This window comes from Leucopleurus acutus, assembly GCF_964270905.1.
Source record: "Leucopleurus acutus genome assembly, chromosome: 1".
Lineage (NCBI taxonomy): Eukaryota > Metazoa > Chordata > Mammalia > Artiodactyla > Delphinidae > Leucopleurus > Leucopleurus acutus.
The window spans coordinates 3,099,902-3,122,577 of NC_139142.1; the positions used below are offsets into that span (position 1 = coordinate 3,099,902).

The 22,676-nt window shown below is 44.7% G+C and overlaps 2 protein-coding genes across 5 annotated transcripts in view; one reads left to right on the forward strand and one right to left on the reverse strand.

The window, feature by feature from the left end:
• Positions 1 to 22,676, reverse strand: part of PPP2R5C (protein phosphatase 2 regulatory subunit B'gamma) — a 129,719-nt gene that overhangs the window by 104,479 nt on the left and 2,564 nt on the right. For all 4 annotated transcript variants that reach the window (XM_082838144.1, XM_082838147.1, XM_082838143.1 and 1 more), the window contains exon 3: positions 11,084 to 11,246. In XM_082838144.1, the coding sequence (XP_082694270.1) occupies positions 11,084 to 11,246 (163 nt within the window). The remainder of the gene's footprint in view (positions 1 to 11,083; positions 11,247 to 22,676) is intronic.
• Positions 16,143 to 16,505, forward strand: LOC309960113 (ATP synthase subunit g, mitochondrial-like; the record flags this gene model as incomplete). Its single annotated transcript, XM_082836718.1, has 1 exon — positions 16,143 to 16,505. One exon carries the CDS (start codon positions 16,143 to 16,145, stop codon positions 16,503 to 16,505), a length of 363 nt encoding a protein of 120 aa, XP_082692844.1.

Below are 22,676 nucleotides of genomic sequence, written 5' to 3' on the forward strand. Positions count from 1 at the left end.
GTCTTTCTCCTGAGTTGACTGAAAGCATTAATGGAAATAGGATTTCCATTGGTTGATGGGGAACAGACACTGGCAGGGTGCCAAAATATACCTTGTAGATTATCACTGGTACTTCTGAATGGCAAAGGGAAATACTGTACAATGGAGAGATCAGTCGGTCACCACCTTACTGTAATACAGCGGTAAAATCTAGCATCACTTTTGCTAGTCACCAGACAGTATGCATCTCTCACAATAAAGAAACTATCTCCTGAGTTACACAGCGTCACCCCTGGTATATTCTGTCCACAAAAGGTTTCCATTTTCAGGAACTATAGGGAATAAGGGGGATACTTTACAGGACAATCATCTTGGCTAATTTAACAAGTCACACACTAGTGCTGCGGTTTATGGCACTCTCAGGCTGGTAGTGACCCCAGCTGTCTGGCAGGAGCAAAAACAAATCCCTGCTGAAGAAGACACTTTTATCCTAGGTTTCAATTTATTTCAGACATTTGAGTACAGTGACAAGCATACACTAAAAAGTAGTCAGGTACACAGGAAATAAGACGTCATGAGCAAAATGTGACAAGGACTTCAGATGTTGGTAATATCTCACACAGACTATAAAGCAGCTGTGCTGACTAAAAGAAATGACAAATTTGATGGTTTCTGCAAGGCAATAGGAAAATATTTTTAAAAAGTCACACAGCAGATTAAAAATAGAACTTCCATAAATGAAAAAAGAATATCTGAAATTTAAAACTTTGTGGCTGTATTTTATATTCCATTTTTCTAGTAACTTATTTTTACTCTATTTTATGAAAGTACTAGTCCATGGTGGGTTGAAAATTAAAAAGAAAACTGGTCCTTCACCATGGATAACGTGAAACTCTGATCAAGAATACAGCACGTGTAGTGAGGTGGATGGACCTAGAGTCTGTCATACAGAGTGAAGTAAGTCAGAAAGAGAAAAACAAATACTGTATGCTAACGCATATATATGGAATCTAAAACAACGGCACTGCTAAACCTAGTGGCAGGGCAGGAATAAAGACACAGATGTAGAGAACGGACTTGAGGACATGAGGCGGGGGGAAGGGGAAGCTGGGAAGAAGTGAGAGTAGCACTGATGTATACACACTACCAAATGTAAAATGGATGGCTAGTGGGAAGCTGCTGCATAGCACAGGGAGATCAGCTCAATGCTTTGTGACCACCTAGAGGGATGGGATAGGGAGGGTAGGAGGGAGGATCAAGAGGGAGGGGATATGGGGATATATGTATACATATAGCTGAGTCACTTTGTTGTACAGCAGAAACTAACACAACATTGTAAAGAGATTATACTCCAATAAAGATGTAAAAAAAAAAAGGGGGGACTTCCCTGGTGGCGCAGTGGTTAAGAATCCGCCTGCCAATGCAGGGGACACGAGTTCGAGCCCTGCTCCAGGAAGATCCCACATGTCACAGAGCAACTAAGCCTGTGTGCCACGACTACTGAGCCTGTGCTCTAGAGGCCACAAGCCATAACTACTGAGCCCACGTGCCACAACTATTGAAGCCCGTGCACCTAGAGCCCATGCTCCGCAATGAGAAGCCACCGCAATGAGAAACCCGTGCACTGCAACGAAGAGTAGCCTCTGCTCGCCGCAACTAGAGAAAGCCCACCTGCAGCAATGAAGACCCAATGCAACCAAGAAAAAAAAAAAGATGTTAAAAAATAAAAAAAGAATATAGCACAGTAAGTCACAAAAAGATTGAAAAATACAATCTTAAAGAAAGATAGTAAACGAAAGATTCCAATACACATCTGATTAGAGCCAAAGGGGGAAAATAAAGGAAACTAATACAGAGATAACAACTGAAGAAATAATGGCTGAGAACTTTCTACAACTGAGGAAATATAACAATCCACAGACTCAAAGTGAATGGCAAAAAAGACTGATAAAAAAGAAATCTATACTTGGACACCTGGCAATGGAATCACTGAAAAAAAATCAATGTCATAGTCAAAATCAGAAAAGTGGCCAGAAATTACAAACAATACTTTCAAAAAGAATGAATTTGGGGACTTCCCTGGTGGCACAGTGGTTAAGAATCCACCTGCCAGTGCAGGGGACATGGGTTCAAGCCCTGGTCCGGGAAGATCCCACATGCCGCGGAGCAACTAAGCCCATGCGCCACAACTACTGAGCCTGCGCTCTAGAGCCCGCGCGCCACAACTACTGAGCCCGCGCGCCACAACTATTGCAGCCCACGTGCCTGGAGCCCGTGCTCTGCAACAAGAGAAGCCACCGCAATGAGAAGCCCGCGCACCCAACTAAGAGTAGCCCCAGCTCGCCGCAACTAGAGGAAAGCCCGTGCGCAGCAATGAAGACCCAACACAGCCAAAAATAAATAACTAAAATAAATTTTTTAAAAAAGAATAAGAATGAATTTGGCTTCTCAATACTAATGCAAGTCAAAAGGCAATGAAATACTTATCTTCAATGTACTGAAGGAACAGAAAAATCTATGATTAGATATTCAGTGATTATCTTTCAAGAATGAGGGCAAATGAAGACATTTTCCAGATAAACAGTTTGCCACCAGCAGACTCTTATTAAAGAAAATTCTAAATGATGTATTCAAACAAGGTTTTGACCTCCGATGGAAAGTCTGAGATGCAAAAAGGAATGAAGAATAAAATGATAAATACGTAGATAAATCTAAATGGTCATCAACAGAATAAAACAGTAATACTGTTATGGAGGACTTAAAAAGATTGGGATTCAGATACTCAACGATGGAGGAGTCTGAAAAGATGGCAGTGGCAGCCTTCCTTTTCTGAGGTATGATTGACATAAAACATTATATAAGTTTCAGGTGTACAACATAATGATTTGATATTTGTATATACTGCAAAATGATCACCACAATAAGTCTAGTTAACAGTTAACATCCATCACCATACACAGTTACAAAACTTTTTTTTCTTGTGATGGGAACTTTCAATATCTACTCTCTTAGCGGCTTTCAAATATTCAATACATTATTATTAACCATAGTCACCATGCTGTGCATTACGTCCCCATGACTTACTTATTTTAACTGCAAGTTTGTACCATTTGACTTCCTTCAGCCATTTCGCCTACCTCCCCACCCCCGCCCTCTGGCAGCCATTTTTAAAATTAATAGACTTTAATTATTGGGTTTACAGAAAAGCTGAATGTAAAGTACAGAGTTCCCATACCCCTCTCCACCCTCCCCTAGTTCCTCCTATTATTAACATCTTGCAATAATGTGGCACATTTCTTACAACTGGCGAGCCAATATTGATACGTTACTATTAACTAAAGACCATAGTTTACGTTACGGTTCGCTTTGTGCATTCTGTGGGTTTTGACAAATGTAAAATGCCATGGATTCACCATTATGGTAACATATGGAGAGTTCCACTGTCCTAAAAATCTCCTGTGCTCTGTCTATTCATCCCCCCATTCTCCCAACCACTGGCAACCACTGATCTTTTTATTGTCTCCACTGCCTTTTCCAGAATGTCATATAGTTAGAATCATACAGGATGCAGCCTTTTCAGATTGGCTTTTTTCATTTAGTAGTGTGCATTTAAGGTCTTTTCATGGCCCGGTAGCTCGTTTCTTTTTATTGCTGAATAATATGCCATATCTTGGATGTATCATGGTTTGTTTATCCATTCACCTACTGAAGGACATCCTGGTTGCTTCCAAGTTTTAGATATTTTGAAAAAATTGTGGCAGAGTTTTTTTAACCACCCCAAATTCTTGCATAAAATCATACAGTGCAACCAAGCAGGCAAAATCAAATACCCACAGCCAACATCTACAACAAAATCAGGTGAAAATGTGTCCCCACAGACACGCGAGCACACAGGAGAGCCCACCAGCAGCCACAGGCTCGTGTGCCATCAGTGTCTGCGGGAAGACGGCAGAGAGGAACGACGGGCGTCCTCTGGAGCTGAGAACTCTGAGATAACCAGAGAGCCGGGTGAACCCACCTGAGAACAGCGGCTGGAAGCAGCCGGGTGAACCCCACAATGGATGAGGGCAAGGAGTCTGCAGCCAAGACTGAAGGGGCCCTTGGAACCCTCAAAATTCAGCAGCCGTAGCTTTCTTCCAGAACTAGGTCACACTGGTGAGAAACTGCTGGGAAGAGAATCCAGACTGAACAGCAGAGGGGCAGGAGAGGAAATGGAAAAAGAAGGTCCAAATATTAGCAGGGGAAGAGAACCAAATCAGGGCACTCAGGAGGTAAGCCACCACATTCTAGAAAGTTTCACAAAAGTAACCGAAGCTAGAGCTCTAGAGCCCAAGCTCCTCTTCTCTAATTTCACACACACGCGAGCATCAGGAGGGATCAAAGTCAAGTCCTACACGGAGTTCTCACAAGGAGAAAGCGGAAAGGAACTAAACGACCCCTATGCAGCAGTAAAAGGATGACAGGGAGGCGCCCCACAAGGACATTGAAAACTACAGCCTAACAGTTCAGGACGAGACAAAAAACATTAAAGGAATAGCGTAATGTCAAAGGACTACGTGAATATTAACAGAGGAACTCGGGAATAGGTAATAACTCTGTAAAGAATGAAAAAACGGAAAAAATAATTTCGGAAATGAAGATTAACTGAAAAGAATACAAGAGCAAATAAGCACAACATAAAATGCCCTACAGGGAATAGTACATGAAAAAGAGAAGAAAATTAAATCAAAAAGGAATGATAAAAACCCAGAGGGAGACAACAAACATAAAAACAGGCAAAGAAGATTCAATATTTATACAATAGGAGTCTCCACAGCAGTAAACGGAAGCAAGGGAACAGAACAAATCCTCAAAATAATAATCCAAGAAAAAGAGATTTGGTACTACACATTTAAAGAACATAGCACGTATGTGGGAAAGTCGACCCAGCATGATATATTCCGAAATTACTGGACTTTAAAGAAGAAAAAAACCTGTTTAGGCATCAAAGCAAACAGACCAAGTAACTTGTAAGATAAAGAAAATTAAACTGACATCAGAGTCTGACAGCAATGCTTTATTACAGACGGAAGTGGAGGAACATCCTTAAGATACTCATGAAGAGAAAACATGAACCGAGGACTTTCTATCCAGACATTCTTTGAAGTCTGAAATAAAAGTCCCCTAGAGAGGAAGCTTCACACCAAAATAATGAGGGCAGGGGTATCAGCACAGAGACTGGAGGTGAGCGTCAGCTGTATATTCCCGTGGAGAACAAGTGTAAACAGGGATGGGAGGGAGAGAATACAGTTTGTCACGACTATGTGCTCTGAGAATGAAGGCAGTTAAACTATAAAAAAGGCGGAGGGGGAAGGAAATGAAAAGATGCAAAAATTTTAACCTTTCAGTCGTCACACTGGTCACAATATTGGTATCATTTTTCTGAAAATACACTGTGTATAATGTGGGATAAAGTAAATGAATAATTATCTGGTACTTAAGACAGAAGTTAAATAAATGCCTGCAAACCTGCATTTGAGCGGAAAATATCAGTATGAACTCCTGATGTGCTATATCCTGAAAAAACCCTATTTTCTAATTTGGTCTACTAAAAAGTCCTGTGAACAGTGACCATTCCAATAGCAACGAGAATCCTAGCACCCAGACTGTGGTCTTGAAATACCATTCCCCACTAAAAGGCAGGACTTCTTGGACAAATGACTGATTCTAAAACCTATACAGAAATGAAAAGAGCCAAGGCAATTCTGAAGAAAAAGCTGAAGGACTTACACTACCAGACACCAAGACCTCCTAGGGTGTGTTAGTGGTTCTCCCGACACAGCTCAGGCAGCCAGGGGAACAAAACAGAGCCCAGAAACGGGTCCGCACAGTGATGGTACTTTATTTACAACAAAGATAACACCACAGTGAGTGAAGGGTGACCTTTTCGACAAGGGTGCTGTGCCAGACGGAGAGCCACACGGGAAGGAATTGTGACCTCTAGCATCACAGCAGAAACAAAACTTAACTCTACATAGACTGTACAGTCCAGTGCGAAAGGTCAAAGAAAGTTTTAGGAAAACAGACATAAGATAACATCTTCACTACTCTGTGGAAAGCAAAGATATATTAAACAGATCAAAGTAGTCTCAAAGTGCTAACGCCTTTGAGAGTGAAAATTCAAGATACAAGAGTAGAAGAAAATGTGCAATTCCCATATCTACAAAGGACCTATATCTGAACTCCTACAAATCTATTTTTTATAAAATCTTACAATCTAGTAGAAAGAAGGGCCCAAAGACTTAAACCAGAACTTCACAAAATAATATATCTGAGCAGACGATAAACCTACGAAGAGATGCTTAACTTCACTCATCATCAGTTAACTTTGAAACCAGCTCACCAGAATGGCTAAAATGAAAGCCAAACTATAGTGGAACAAAGTATTTGCAACACATATATAACCAACAGAGAGTTCATATCCAGAATAAAAACTCTTAAAAAAAATTAAGAAAATGGCAGTCCAATGGAAAAGGGCCAATAAACATTTGTAAAAGCCCCCGACCTCATAACAGAAGCGCAAATTGAAACAACAGCGAGATACCACAGTGAGATAGCGTGGTACTGGCATAAAACAGGCGCATAGATTGATGTGATAAAACTCAGAGTCCAGAAATTAAACTTTACATTTGTGGTCAATTGTTTTTTGATAAGGATACCAAGGAAACTCCATGAAAAAACAGCTTCTGCAACAAATGGTGCTGGGACAGCTGGATATTCATGTGCAAAAAGATGAATTTAGACTTCTACCTCACATTACACAAAAAATTAACTTGAAATGAATCGCAGACCTAAATGTAAGAACTAAAACTAGAAAACTTCTAGAAGAAAACACAGGAAAAAAACTTTGTGACCTTCAGTTAGGCAAAGAGTTCTTGGATACAACATCAAAAGCAAGATCTATAAAAGAAAAATGTAATAAATTGGACCTCATCAAAATTCAAAATTTGGGGGCTTCAAAGACGCTATTGAAGAGTGTAAAAAGTCAAGACACAAACTGGGAGAAAATATTTGTAAATAATATACCTGATAAAGGACTCATATCCAGATTACATAAAGAATTGGCATAATTCAGCAATAAGAAGATAGGCAATTTAAAAATAGGCAAAAGATCTGATAGACATTTCATCAAAAAAGATATACAGGGACTTTCCTGGTGGTCCAGTGGTTAAGACTTCACGCTTCCACCACAGGGGGCACGGGTTCGATCTCTGGCTGGGGAACTTGGATCCCGCATGCCACGCAGCACGGCCAAAAAAAACCCCACAATGTATACAAATGGCTAACAGGTACATGAAAAGATGCTTAATATCTGTAGCCAGTAGGGAAATGCAAATTAAAACCATAAGAAGATAGATACCAGTACACACCCATAAGAAAGACTATAATCAAAAAGACAGACGATGACAAGTGTTAGCAAGAATGTGGGTATATCGGAACCCCATACATTGCTGGTGGGAACTTAAAATGGTCTGGAAGACAGTTCAGCAGTTTTTTTAAAAAGCTAAACATAAACTTACCACACAAGCCAGCAGTTCCCCTTCTGGGTATCTCCCCAAGAAAGATGAAAATATATGTTCAAACAAAGACTTGTATTCAAATGTTCAGAGCAGCGTTATACGTAATAGCTAAAAAAACAACTCAAATATCCATCAATTGTTGAATGGATAAATAAAATGTAGGATATTCATATAATAGAGAATATTATTCAGCATTAGAAAGAAACCACTCAAAGTAGAGGAACCTCAAAAACATTATATTAAGAGTCAAATGTAAAAGAGTACATATTGCCGATTTCATTTATGTGCAATGTCCAGAAAAGGCAAATTTAGAGGCAGAAAACAGATGAGTGGTTGCCTGGAGCTGGGGATAGGAGTGGGGATTGATGGCAAATGGGCATAAGGTAATTTTTTTGATGGGTGATGGAAATATTCTAAAACTGTATTGTGGTAATGGTTGCACAACTCTACATGTTTATTGAAATAATCAAAATTTCCAATTACAGTTAGTGAATTTTTCAGTATGTAAATTATGCCTCAATAAAACTCTTAAAAAAAGGCTATGATTTGAAAAAAAAAAAGAAAAGAAAATCTATGGATAGAGCTGAAGTTATACTCAGAGGAATACACGGCTTTAAGTGAACTCTGTATTTAACTTAATAAATGAGGAAAACAATAAAATAAAACAAAACAGGATAAGTAATTAAGATAAAAGTGGAAGTGAAATATATTGAAAACAAAATAATCAAAAGAATAAATGAACTCATAAGGAGACATCATCGCCACAGAGGTAAAAGAAATTAAAAGATTCATTAAAGAACACAATGTACCACTCAATACGTGACCTACTCTAAACTGACCTAACGTGGAAGGAATCTGCAGATTTATCACCGAGCAAAGCACTAGGCGCAGCTGAGTTCTAAAGCAACCTTTTCACCCTATGTCATGTACTGTAAGATGCATCTGTTATTCCACATTTGGTTTTTGCTAAAATCGGGTGCATTTTACAATCCCTGTCATCGGATGGCAGCATGAGAGAGTGGCATAAAAACGTACAGACCGTCCTCAGGAAAGATCACGAAGTGCCAGGATCAACACATTTTAGATCTGACAAAACACAGTAGTACAAAAAAGGAAGAAAACTCTGGCCCAGCTTCACACAGTAGATATGAAAGCAGATTAAGGAAAATTAATAAACTGAACCCAGCACGTAGAAAAGTTATAATATACTGCGACAACATTGAGGTTTATCTCAGTAATGCAAGAATAGCTCAAAACCAGAAAATCTATCAACACGGCAATTATTAAATTAACATCTTAAGGAGAAAAACCATACGGCACCTGATAAAATTCAGCAGCAGTGCTAGCTCAAGACCAACCAGCCAGGGTGGTGCTGGTAAGAGCCATGCAGATGTGAACCATGGAGCAGGAGCAGGCTGGGTGGAGGCGATTTACCAGAAACCAAGGGCCATTTTCACATGAAACGAGGAAATGCTGAAGCCTTTCACCAAAATGGGAGGTAACAGGGAGGCCTGCTCTCACCTCTGTTATCTCTGTGTTACTGGTCCTAGCTAACGGCATAATAAAATTAAAACCACCAGTATGTGTTGGTATCAATATTGGAAGAGAGAGAAAAGTATCTAGTTACAAATGACAGGACTATATATGCAGATGCTAGTAAAAAATTACTAAGATCAATAAGAAAATTTGATAAGGTGACAGAATAAGAAAATATTTAAAAAACCAACAGCATTTCATTAGATTGGTAAGAACTAACTAGACGTAGAAATGAAAAAAATATAACCCCATCACAAGAGTGACAAAAACTATAAAGCACTTAGGAATAAATTTAATGCAAAGGTAAAGAATCCCAAGAAAATCATAAAACCTTCTAAAAAGTCAGAAAACAAGACCCGAAAAATGGAGGTGATGCACCAGGTTCCTAGAGGGAAAAAGAGTATCATAAAAACATGAATCTTCCCCCAGTTAATATACCTTTAATGTAATTCCAATCAGTTCCTTTCTTGTCTGAGCCAGACAAAATCACTTTAAAATGCATAAAGATGCACCAGACAAGGCCAGTGAGGGGCACGCCTTGACCAGTGTGAAATTCTGGATATGTGGGTGTGCTCCTTCCGGGCACAGTGTAAGTACAGGCTCTGCCTGGCAGAGCACATCCCTGATGGGCACTAGGGACAGGGCCCGGACCCTGGAGGCTCAGCAATAGCTATGGGAAGCCTTTTCCACCCCAGACATTTGAGTGCTGCGGCTGGGCCTCCTCAGGGCACTGGGGAGGGGTGACAGCAGGCCAGTGGGCGAGGGTGCTGGCCCCAGCAGAGCAGGCTCTTGGTCCCCCCGAACCGAGAGCAGGGCCGGTATCCAGGTGTTCCACACAATATCTGATGAATGAATGAATAGCATCAGAAAGGTATGGACTATCTGGGAGGGGAGACTCCTCAAAAATGACCTATATGCATGTCATCTACTACAAAGCTAAACCAAATATACGCCAGATACAAGCTCTGTAAAATGCAGCGAGAGGAGAGCCTGGATTCCTAGCAAGTGAGGGGCCAGAAATGCATCCGTGAATCCATAAATCCCTCCCTCTATCCACTACTCCATCCCTCCACCTCTTCCTCTCTCCATCTACCCCTCCCCCTGTCCAGCAATCCCGGACACCTGCACTGAGCTCTGGCTCTCTGCCCTGCAGTGCGGAAGGCGCTGGAATACACCTGTAGAGATGACAAGCTTCCTGCTCCAATTTCATACGTGATGAAAATTAACTGTAGAAGACCCACTGCTATGAATTTAAGGTATGAAAATTGTCTGATGTTTCATTACACTAGGCTTATATTTTAGTAAACGTAAAAGTGTTCAGAGGTTCACATTTGACTTTGGGGTCCTTACCCTATTTCCCCAATAAGGTTTTATGTACTTCAAGATCTCCTAGAGGAGCACTTTTAGGGGTTGAACACCCTCAGACGGAAAGGGGTGGCTGTGCTGTTTGGGGGGAAGTTTGAAGCAAAGAGCACTGTTCCCTGACTAGTCTCAAGTAGGAAACCCTGGGTAGAGGTACTCCCCAAATGACTCACAGGAGCAAGTCCATAGGGGACTATCGTTACAGCCCTCACTTCCCCAACACCAGAATAATGAAGAGCTTCTACCACAGTTTTTACAATTACTCTACTTGTAGTTACTCCTTTCTGAATTTCTGGAGCTCTAAGACAAATGAAAGAGGAGAATTACTTAGAAGAAAATTGGCTAGCTTAATTACAATTAACAGGAAAAGATTTAAAGTCTTTCCTCTGCGTGTGTGTGTTTTTTTTAAGTGTCTTGTACCTGTAGTGTACTCATGATTACATTTTTATCTTAAATGGCTCTGGAATTTGAAATATTAGTTGGTTAAGTTAGTGACATTCAATCTAAAAAAACTGAATAAAGAAAAAATAACCCTACAGAATTTAAACACAGCAAAGGTACAAGAAACTAGCAAACTATCAAAAAGTTACTCTTTCCCCCTAAATGGGGAAACTTTTAACTTTTGAAAGATGAATAATAAAAATTACCTTTTAAAGATGGTAGTTTTTGAAGTTCTCTATTATTGCTGGCGCTAAACCTGGAAGAATTTTGCCGTTTGTCTTTCTTCACTACGGGCTGAGGGGCTGGCACTTTTACTTTACTCGATACTGCAGACGGGGCAGCAACAAGGCTGTTTTTCCTGCTGGGAATCTGTTTCCAAAATGAAAACAAAAACAAATGAGTGCGTCAAATGGTTGTATTTTATAGCACAATTAGCACAGGCAAAAAATACACATAAAAATGCAAGTTTTGGACTTCCCTGGTGGCACAGTGGTTAAGAGTCCGCCTGCCAACGCAGGGTACACGGATTCCAGCCCTGGTCCAGGAAGATCCCACATGCCGCAGAGCAACTAAGCCCACGAGCCACGACTACGGAGCCCATGTGCCACAACCACTGAAAGCCCGCGCGCCTAGAGCCCATGCTCCGCAACAAGAGAAGCCACCGCAATGAGAAGCCCGAGTACCGCAACGAAGAGCAGCCCCTGCTCGCCGTAACTAAAGAAAGCTCGCACGCAGCAACGAAGACCCAACGCAGCCATAAATAAATAAATAAAATAAATAAAAATTTTTAAAAATGCAAGTTTTGCTCTGGGATAGTCTCCTTCACGCTACTGTAAACAACTCAACCCCTTATAGTTGCTGGAGTTTGAGGCTACATCCCACCCCTACCAATGCTACATTTCAAGAGACTTCACAGATATACCTAATTTCCCGTATCTTCTTTCAAACTTCTTCCTTATAGGTTGATGATAGTGACCCTCCAAAGATGTTCACATCCTAATTCCTGGATCCTATGAATATGTTTCCTTACTTGGCAAAAGGGACTCGGCAGGTGTGATGAGGTTAAGGATCCTGGCATGGCAGATGATCCTGGGTCATCAGGAAGGGCCCCACGTAATCACACAGGTCTTTGCGAGACAAGAGAAGGCAAGGAGGCCACGAAGCAGAGGTCAGAGGACGGAAGATGCTACGCTGCTGGTTTTGATGACAGAGGAAGGGGCCCTGAGCCAAGGAGTGCAGGTGGCCTCTAGAAGCTGGAAAAGCCCAGGAAACGATTCTCCTCTAGAGCCTCCAGAAAGGACTGGCCAGGCTGACACCTTAATTTCAGCCCATTTCAGACTTCTGACCTCCAGAACTCTAAGATAATGAGCTTGTGTTCTTTTAAGCCATTAAGCTTGTGGTCATTTGTACAGCACCAACAAGAAACTAGTATAGTTGAATACCTTATAAATGACAGCTTTCCCTGTTTGCTCACATTCAGCCCTCAAAAACCAGTAAAGGCTACCGAAAGGCGCTTTCCTCTTGAGCAACAGGAAATGCCCTTGTTTCTAGCCTTTCCTTGCATTCGTCTCCAGGCTCCAGATTCTGTGTGCTCATCTCCAGCCTGCTCCGTGACAACTAGGCTGTCCCACGACGTGCAGTTGACATGCAAGGTGAGGAGCATTGCCAACACTCAAGCAGAGGCGGTGGATGAGTGTGAGGGCACACGCAGCAGAGCCGGGGGTCCCCTGTCATCCGTGCAGGCTAACGGGTCAAGCTTGCCCAGGAGCCCTGTGGAGCCTGGCTGTGCTCGGCCCCAGCAGTGACGGCTGACAGCCACAGAGGTGAGTGTCCGCTGTCAAGATTCTTTGTGCAACACACTCCCTCCTCCCACACCCTCCTGTCTGCTCAAGGATGGACTCTGTACGTGCACACAGGCTCTTTTAAAAAGCCCATCAAACTCGTCCTAGAAACACGACCCTGCCAATCCCCTTCCGATTACAGAGCGCCAAAGAGACACACTGACTTGAGCCCCCAACTATATGCTCTCATCCTTGAATGGGATTTTTACTAAGAAGTGAGAGCTGCTTTATTTTCTAATAAGGTGCTTAAGGATATTTGGAAAGAGTTTTCCAAGAAGCCATACTGCCACGCACAGACAGAACTCTGAACCGTGAGCCAGGGCCTGGGTTCCCTTTTCTCCTACAGCCAACAGTTCCTTCCTCGAAATGTGCTTTCTTGGGCTCTGACCACGATGTCTGTCGTTCTTTCCACCTAATCATGAAAGCGTGGGTCTTTCTTCCTTACAAACACCATCCATAACTCTCCTGCTCCACGGAATTCCCCATGTTAAAACCATCCTGCACGGCTTTCTCTAGATGCCCCCAGAAAGCCCTAGCGGTTACTCCACAGTCTCAAACAGCCCCTCCTAGGAGACGTACTCGTTCCCAATGTTGTTACAGACACACACGTCCTGCACACTAAAGTCCGTTTCCTTTTTATTCTCCTGTAATGCCGAACCCAGTGCCATGCACATAATGACCGTGACAAACAGCTGCGTACAGACATGAGCAAAAACAACACCGCTGCTCCTACCCAGACAGGAGAATGGACTGTGCGTCTTACCGAACGAAGCTTTTTGCACTAGGACTGGGTGATCCGGCCAATACTCGGAGCAGACCGAGTCCAGGAGTATCGACAGCCACCACAGGGCGCACGCTGAGGTAAGGCTTCCAACGTCCGGGACAACACAGTTACCCGAACACCTGCCGCCTCTCCCTCTGGCCTCCCTCCAGAGAGCTCTCCTCGGGACGGGACGGGCAGAGTGAGCGTCTAGCAAAGAAAACCTGGCTCCATCACCCCCTCCAGCTTAAGGGCTGTCTCCAAACGCCCGCAACCGCGGTCACCACCTCCCTGCTCGGGCTGGGCCTGGCGGCCCGCTCTCCACGCTCAGGTCCTGGCGAGGCCCTCCCCGCTGCCCAGGCGTCGCTCCTGGCCCCCTCGGCTGTAACTCCGTCCCTCTGCCAACCCCGAGGGGACGTCCCCGCACAGGGACCCGTAGCTGAGGCGCCTGCGCAGTCTGAGGGTTGCTCTGAGGACGTGCGAGGACCCGAAGGGGAGGAGCTCTACGTGTGGGTGTGCGCGCGCGCGCACGTGTGTATGTGCGTGTGCGTGCGTGCGTGCGTGCGCGGCACTGAGAGCCCGCGTGCAGCCGGCGCGAGGCCGAGGCCGGCGCGGCCCCAGGCGCCCAGGCTAAGGAGCCCCCCTCTATCTGAAGGAGCTGGAAGCCATGGAGAGCGTTCGGGCTGGGCGATGACACAAAAAGCTTTCCCTTTTTAAAAGGCCCTCAGGCTCAGGTGTGGAAGCCGAAGGGCCCACAAGAAGGCTTTTGGTTGTCTAGACAGGCGGTCAAGACCCGGAAGCGGAGGCGCGTGGGCGGGGGGGGGGGGTGTCTCTGGGAACCCAGGCTTCCGCAGATGGCGGATGGTGGGACGAGTCACCGATGTGGCAGGGAAAACGACTAGAAATAAGCCCAACTGTGAAGGGGCTGCGGCACCCGGGTGGCGATTCCACATGAACGAGGCGAGGAGTCGGAACTCAACGCATCTCCCGCTCCCTCCACGGCTGCTTTATCTGTATCACACTAACCAGTAGCTGAAACCCCATAGCGGCATGCCTTTCCATCAAAGCAGTGTGGTACTGGCGTAAGGACAGACATGCAGATAGATGGATGGAACAGAATTAAGAGCCAAGACCACTCAATGGGAAAAGAACAGTCTCTTCAACCAATGACGCTGGGACAGCTGGGTAACCACGTGCAAAAGAATGAAATGGGGGGGGGAATCCCTACCTCACACATAAACAAAAGTTATAAGCAAAAATTAACTCAAAACAGATCAATGACCAGTCATATTCACGACCTAAATTTAAGAGCTAAAACCATAAAACTATAGAGGTAAATCTTCATGACCTTGGATTTGACAGTCGGTTCTTAGATATAACGCCAGAACCACAAGCAACAAAAGAAAAAACATAAATTGGACTTAATACAAATTTAAAACTTTTGTGCATCAAAGACACACACACACACACACACACACACAAAGACACAAAAGACACTTTTTATTAAGAAAGTGAAAAGACAATCCATGGAATGGGAGAAAATATCTGCGACTTTCGTAATAAGGGTCGAGTACCCAGAATGTACAGGCAATATCAGAGATACTGGAGGAATTCCAGGTCCTGCTCCAGACCACGGCAATAAAGCAAACATCACAATGAAGCAGTCACGTGAAGTGTTTGGTTTCCTAGGGCATATAAAAGTCATGTTTACACTACACTGTAGTCTATTAAGTGTGCAATAGCATTACGTCTAAAACAATGTACACACCTTAATTAAAAATACTTTATTGCTAAAAAATGCCAACCATCATCTGACAGCACAGGGTTGTCAGAAACCTTCAATTTATAAAAACAACAGTATCTGCAAAGTACAACAAAGTGAAGTGCAATAAAACAAGGTATGCCTGCGTTAAGAACTCCAACAACAGAAAGACAAACACCCATTTAAAAAACTGGCAAAGGGGGCTTTCCTGGTGGCGCAGTGGTTAAGAATCCGCCTGCCAATGCAGGGTACACAGGTTTGAGCCCTGGTGCGGGAAGATCCCACATGCCGTGGAGCAACTAAGCGTGTGTGCCACAACTACTGAGCCTGCGCTCTAGAGCCCGCGGGCCACAACTACTGAAGCCCGCGCGCCTAGAGCCCATGCTCCGCAACAAGAGAAGCCACTGCAATGAGAAGCCCATGCACTGCAACGAAGTGTAGCCCCCACTTGCCACAACTAGAGAAAGCCCGTGCGCAGCACCAAAGACCCAGTGCATCCGGGGAAAAAAAAACCTGGCAAAGAACTTGAACAGACGTTTCTCTGAAGATATACAAATGGCCAATAAGCACATGAAAAGATGCTCAAGATCTTTAGCCATTAGGCAAAATGCAGATGAAAACCACGATGGCATAAGACTTCACACCCACTAGGGTGGCTATAATTTAAAAAAAAAGAGAAAAAGGAAAACAAGTGTTAGGGAGGATGTGGAGAAATTGGAAACACGAGTGCACACAGCACTCACCGAATGCATACTGCTTGAGGGCAGGGGCCCTGCTGTGTCCCGTGCTGAATCCCCAGCACCTGCGATGGCGCTCAGCACATAGTAGGACCTCAGAACGTACCTGCTGGATGACTATGAGTGAGTGAATCTACTGAAGGGAAGCCTGCAACGTGAAAGAGAATGACCCATTCAACAGGCCAGTCGGGGCGACGGACTTTCTGTCCTAGAACCACAGCCCAGTTTGCCCATAACCTCGCGGAGAAGGCCCCAGCGCAGGTCGACACTGCTGTGACTTACCTGAAGCCTCAACTGGCCATACTTTGGCACTATGCCAAGGTTGAGCTGGTCCCTTCAACCCCTGCTGAGATCCCTACAGCTATTCAGAGCTTGAAAAAAATTGTCAGTGGTGCTCAAACCGGTAGCTTCAAACAGCTCACAGTTAAGGAAGCTCTGCTGAATGGTTTGGTGGCCACTGAGGTGTGGACGTGGTTTCATGCCGGAGAGATCACAGGCATGTGTGGCATCATCGGCTATGATGTTTGAAGACCAATCTTTCACATGTGATTATATTTGCTTTATTATTTCGGTGTTCTTGGACCATGTATGAGCAGACTGTTTTTTGAATAAAATAAGGCAATGTGTCAAAAAAAAAAGAAGGAAGGAAGGAAGGAGGGAATGAAGTCAGGGAGGGAGGGAGGAAAGAAAGGAAGGAAGGAAGGGAGGGAGGGAGGGAGGGAGGGAGGGAGGGAGAAGGAGAAAGGCCAGATGAAGGGAGGAAGATGACTCTGGGAGAGAGAATGTTCCCTCCCACCACAGAGCCCATCCTCTCCCTCTGACCACACCGTACTGCTTCCGGTGCGATCCGGAGCAAACCAGAACAGTCCAGAGAGGTTTGCTCTGTGATGCAGGGCTCAGAGTGGATCAAGTGAAATGGGAAAGTTCAGACTTCGCACTACTTTCTTTTTTAAACCATGTGTGTTCTGACCCCCGCCGCCGTAAAGATAGATGTCTAAAAAGAAAGACGAAGATGAGAAGCAGACAAGGTGGCTGTCTCCCTGGGGCCTCTCTGGGTCCACTCCTGTGGGGACTGGCGTGGCCTCCTCTGTGTTTCCGGTGGGGTCTTTAGAACGTAGGCAGGTCCTGGACCAAGTGGTAAGCAGGGCCTCCTTCCCACCTCACCACCAAAGCCCCTTCTCACCTGTTTCTTTACCCTATTTTACCCATTTCCTTCTCTTTTGCCAATTTGTATGTCTTTTCTCTTAAATTTAATCTTAAATTTGATATTTCATATTAAGAAGAGTGATAGCTAACAAAGTTAAGTTCAGTGCGCTCACATTAGAGTTATTTTGGAAGCTGCTGCTAGGGTCTAAGGCAGCTCTGTCCAGTAGAACTTTCTGTGAAGTGGGAAATGCTCCCTATCTACTGTCCAGCAGGGGAGCCATTGGCCACGTGTGGCCACTGGGCACTTGAAATGTGGCTAGTGTGACCGAGGAACTGAATTTCTCAATCTAATGTATTTTTCATTAACTTAGACAGCCACGTGTGGCTAAAGGCTAACTAACCTCTTGGATGGTGCAGGTCCAGCACCTCAGAGCCGCCAGGTACCCACTGCGCAAAACCAGCTTTAGGTTGGAGCTAGCGCCCCTTTAGAGCCATGCTCAAGTTCATCTTTAAAAAACACTTATGATAAAGGAAAACGCAAAGTCTTCCAACTAACGAAGATTTTCTTCCTCCCACCCTTGGAGAGTTAAATTTCTAGGCCGGTTCTCTCACTCCCCCAGGTGGAGAAGACGAAGATGACACTGTCGCCGGCGTTTGGGAAGCAGCCCTTCCCAGCATCGTCTGTTCTCAAACCTGAGGGAGAAGCACAGCCCGGGGAGTCTCCGCTCCACACGACAGACTGACAGCAAGACGCAAGGCTGTTACCAAAATGCTGGGCCAAACCAGATGGCATCACTCCCTGACCTGGGCAGGTGCCCAACATTCAAGGAAACACTGAAGACTTTCTCGAGTTGCGATCTGTCAGAGGAATTTTCCCTGTGACTTAGGAAAATGTCCCCATGACATGCTGGTGCAGACTGACTCTCCCAGCTCCCCACACGCAGGTGGGAACCTCGCCACCACTGTGGGGCAGGGCTCAAGCCTTGCATTCGCTCGGAGCTGCTTCCACGAACTGGAACACTTTACATGATTTCACGTAAGTCGCTTGAAGGACTCTTTCTAGAACTACACATCATGTAACGGAGCTTCTATTTAAGAGGGACAGGGATGCTGACTGATCTTATCTGCCAGCTTACCTGCTACACACACGCCACATCCAGCACGCACTCAGGAACTCCACAATTTAATGGCGAACCTGTGTTTGCTTAGATGCTTTCAGACATCTGATTTCCTCACTCAAAGCTCCAGGTGGCTCTTGACAAGAATGTGCTCCATCTTGTCCCATCTATTCAGCGGCTGCACGTGTGACTGACGGCGGGGGGGGGGGGGCAAGTTACTCCCAAGTCTCCTGAATGTCCAAGCTCAACAGATGTGACACTTCACAAGTAACAGAAAACAGTGCTTCACGAGTAAGGACAATAGCATACTCTTTATCTTACCAGTGCTTGCACAGGACGAGAGACGCTCAAAACAAACCTTTCTCTCTCTCTCACAGGGAAATAAAGGTTGTCCAAGGCAGTATACATAATAAATAGTTGGTGCAGCAAATGATTGCTATTCAAACTGAAAATATGGAAAAAAATACGCTCCAAGATGGTGAGAAAAACCTTCCTTTAAATTTTAGAAAAAATGAACTTGAGTTGGAGCTAAAAAGATGAAAGGATTCAGATAAGCAAGAAAGAGGATGGGAAAAAGTATTCTACAACAGTTCTCAAAGTGGGGTCCCTTAGGCCCCTTCTGGGATCTACTATTTTTATGATAACACCAAGACACGCTTTGCCTTTATAACCATTGTTATGTTGATTTTCACAGGCTACCAGAGACGTGGTATCAAAACAGACTGAACGCAGGCGCAGACCTGAGAGGCCAGCTGTCTTTTATTAAGCCAGACATTAAAGAGATTTGCAAAAATATAGAGCAATGCCATTTTTTCCGTGAACTTTTGTAAATAGTTTTCTCATAAAAAGACTCTAGGGCTTCCCTGGTGGCGCAGTGGTTGAGAGTCCGCCTGCCAATGCAGGGGACGCGGGTTCTTGCCCCGGTCCGGGAGGATCCCACATGCCGCGGAGCGGCTGGGCCCGTGAGCCATGGCCGCTGGGCCTGTGCGTCCGGAGCCTGTGCTCCGCGACGGGAGAGGCCGCAGCAGTGAGAGGCCCGCGTACCGAAAAAAAAAAAAAAAAAGACTCTATTTATGTTAACATGTAATGGGTGTATTATTAGATGAATTAATGCATATTTAAAATTTTTCAATTTTAGTTTCTAATATGAAAAACACCTGAAAGCTACAGCCCACCTAGATCAGAGCTCTTTGGGACCCTCATGAATTTTGATGTCCCTTTTGTTTCAGCAGCACTGCTCTTCTCACGAACACGTGCCAGGCATGATTTGCAAGCAAATGCACATGCTCTGTGGAGGGAGCTTTCTAGAGCAGTGGTTGCAACACGGGGCCATTTTGCCCTCCAGGAGACACTGGGCAACGTCGAGAGGCACTTTTGGTTGTCACCACTGGAGGGGACGGGGAGCTACTGGCATCTAGTGGGGCTGACCAAGGATGCTGGGGAACATGCACAGGACCACAGGGCGGCCCCACAGGGAACACCTGGCCATGGTGCTGAGGGTGGGCTGCCGCTCAAGGGCAGCGGTGTCACCCGTGGGAGACACTCAGGGCCTACCAAGCGTCCAGCTTGTAGCGCAGGGCAGGAGTGGGCGCCAAAGAGGGGGCGGCTCGGGGAAGCCTCACTCCCCCGAGGACAGTGAGCTCACGGCACCTCCGGACCCCAAGTCCTTCCAGTCAGCAGCGGACTGTCCTCTCCGCAGAGCCATCCTTCCTGAACACCGTGGCTCTAAGCAAAGATGATGCGGACTGATTGGAAGAATGGCAATTAAAAGCAGGGAACTCCCATTTCCTATAAAATAATTACGTAAGCATTTCAAAAAAGTTTTTTTTTTTTTTTTTGGCTGCGTGGCATGCGGGATTAGTTCCCCGACCAGGGATCGAACCTGTACCCCCCACAGTGGAAGCGCAGAGTGAACCACTGGACCGCCAGGGAAGTCCCACCACAAAAGTTCTTAAAGTACTATTCCTTTGAGTCCTCTCTGCGTTTCACCGGAGTCCAGTTCAGGGTTGTATTGGAAAAAGTCGGGAAGAGAACGATGGAAAAAGCGGCATGGGAGGCCCCCAGTGAGAGCCTGAGCTCAGAATTCAGCCTCCAGACAGAGGCTTTTGGTGTTTGGGGACAGGAGTCGGGGACTCTCTTCTCGGGAGGGGACAGTCACGGCCGCCTCCCCAGAAAACCCACACAGCAACACAACCACTTCCTCGTCCTCCTCCAACTCACTCAGCTTAAAACGCCTGCTACAGAGTCACATGACTGCAGAGTCAAAAAATGTTTCATGGAAAGGTGTCTTTCATAAGAACGTTATTCCCATTAACATGTAACGGGTGTTACTGTTGTTACTAGATGAATTAGTAAATATTTCTAAAATTTCAGTTTAAATTTCTAAGACACAACTCCACCACCAACACCGATGAGACCCCAGCAAGACTTGGCTCCCTGTCTCCGGAACCCTGGGGGCAAGGGGCCAGGGGAATGTAAACGGATAGGTCATAAAGAGAAATCAAAGTTATCACTAAAGGTGGAAGGGGTCAAAATAAGCTAACAAGTTGGAGAGGATTGTTCAGCTTTCCTTTCAGCAACAGATATTACGTAAGAGTTGCTGTAGAGACTTTCAAACAAAACTGAGCTGAAGCAGGATAAGTAAGATACACAACTGGAGAACAACACACAACGACCTTTAATGTGCTTACAACGAATCACTTTACAAAAAGCGCGAACACTTTTTAAAACGTAACTTTGGACACAGTACACAAATTAAAATAACGGTATCAAAAACCACGGCTGCATGGTCTGATCCTCTAAAATGGACTTTAGGAATCTCTGAGCAATTTACTAGGATTCTAAATGTTCATCCAATGAGCCTAGCTATGTTTCTACAGACTTGAGTGTTGCACTGAGAACAGCTGCTCAAAGATGAGTTCCCTCTGTCCATCTCCACAGTTTTCCAAGGTCAAGTTACCTGTGAGCCCATTTGCATCCTCACTCCTTAAAAGTGTGCTATGAAATAAACCAGCAGGATGTACTGGGCGGAAACAGATTCCCAGGACACGTATGGATAAGCAAATCAAACATTAAACATTCTATTGGAAAGAGAAAAAAAGCAAAGAAAGATGTTCCAATACACATCGTTCAAGGAATAGGAGTTTCTACCAAAAGACAAAAGTTGTGCAGCAGCAGTTACGACTCTTAATGGTATTCTGTTACATGGGAAGACATATCCTGCCAGATATCTTGCAGGGAAAACTTTCAAGAGAGGTCACGCCTAATCTATCCCATAAACTTAAAAATGGCCAAACCTGAAACTCACCAAGTCGTTTTAGGGAAGAGGAAACAGGGCCACAGAAGTTAGGTGCCATCGTTTATGGCCATCAGGAGTCAGCATTTTATTCACTAAGCCCCTGGCTGAAGCACTCTATCCTTTACTGCAGGACTCCTTGCTAAAAACCCACGCCATCAGATGTCCCCCTGTTCTAACCACAAAGTGGTCTGCAATGTTAGCCACCTGCTCCTTTGTTTTCCTTGAGGCCAGATTATCACCGGCCAGGACTTCTGTGTAAGGACCTTCCCCACATTTGAAGGGGTGTATTATTTAAGTCAACCACAGGCCAAGTTCTTTAACGTTTTCTCTGTTGGGATTACTTCTCTGCCCCGGATGAGCACCTACTCTGCACCTTTCGGGCTGGGCAGCCCTGGATGTACTAACTGTCCTAACAGAGGGGTGTCCACAGGGTAACCTGAACCAACGCTGACTGTGAAGGTGACATGACATCAGAAAGGTTTGAAAAAGAGCGTAGGAACTGCAGACCTATGTGAACGGTTCAGGTTAAAATATTCGAGTTCAGAGTAGTATCAGCAGACAGAAGAGGAAGCGAGTGTGTGTAATGGCCTAATTCACCTGCGTGAGTCCATCACACTTGGTAAGGGGGTGGGACTAGAAATGAACAATAGAGAGGAACACTGAGGTCAGAGAGACAATGGAAAAGCAATGGTCAACTCCAAGTTCAAAGGGACGGAAGTGCCTCAATTTGTGCGCCTGCAAAATATACACAGTGATCTGCCAACTGTCATGTTAATATGCCATGTTGCCTCTGGGATCCTTAGGAGGAAGTAGTGAAGGGCCCAACATTTCAGTATTTTTCAGTTGTAATTTCAAGCTCTGTAGCTCCAGCTCTTAGACAGTAGCGCTAGAAAAGATACAAAAAGACAAGTGGGGCATCACACTCAAGACACTGCAGGCCACACCTCAAGAATCTCAAGCAACTGACCATCTAAGAACCCAATCCACCTTAAACACACATTTTACTTATCATTGGCTTTGGTATCTTTGAGTTACTGAGAGGTTTTCTTCAGATTCAAACTTAACATTTTCCCATCCTTACAGCCAGGTTCTTTCCACTAAAACAGGAATAAATGAAACACACACGCTGATTTTTGT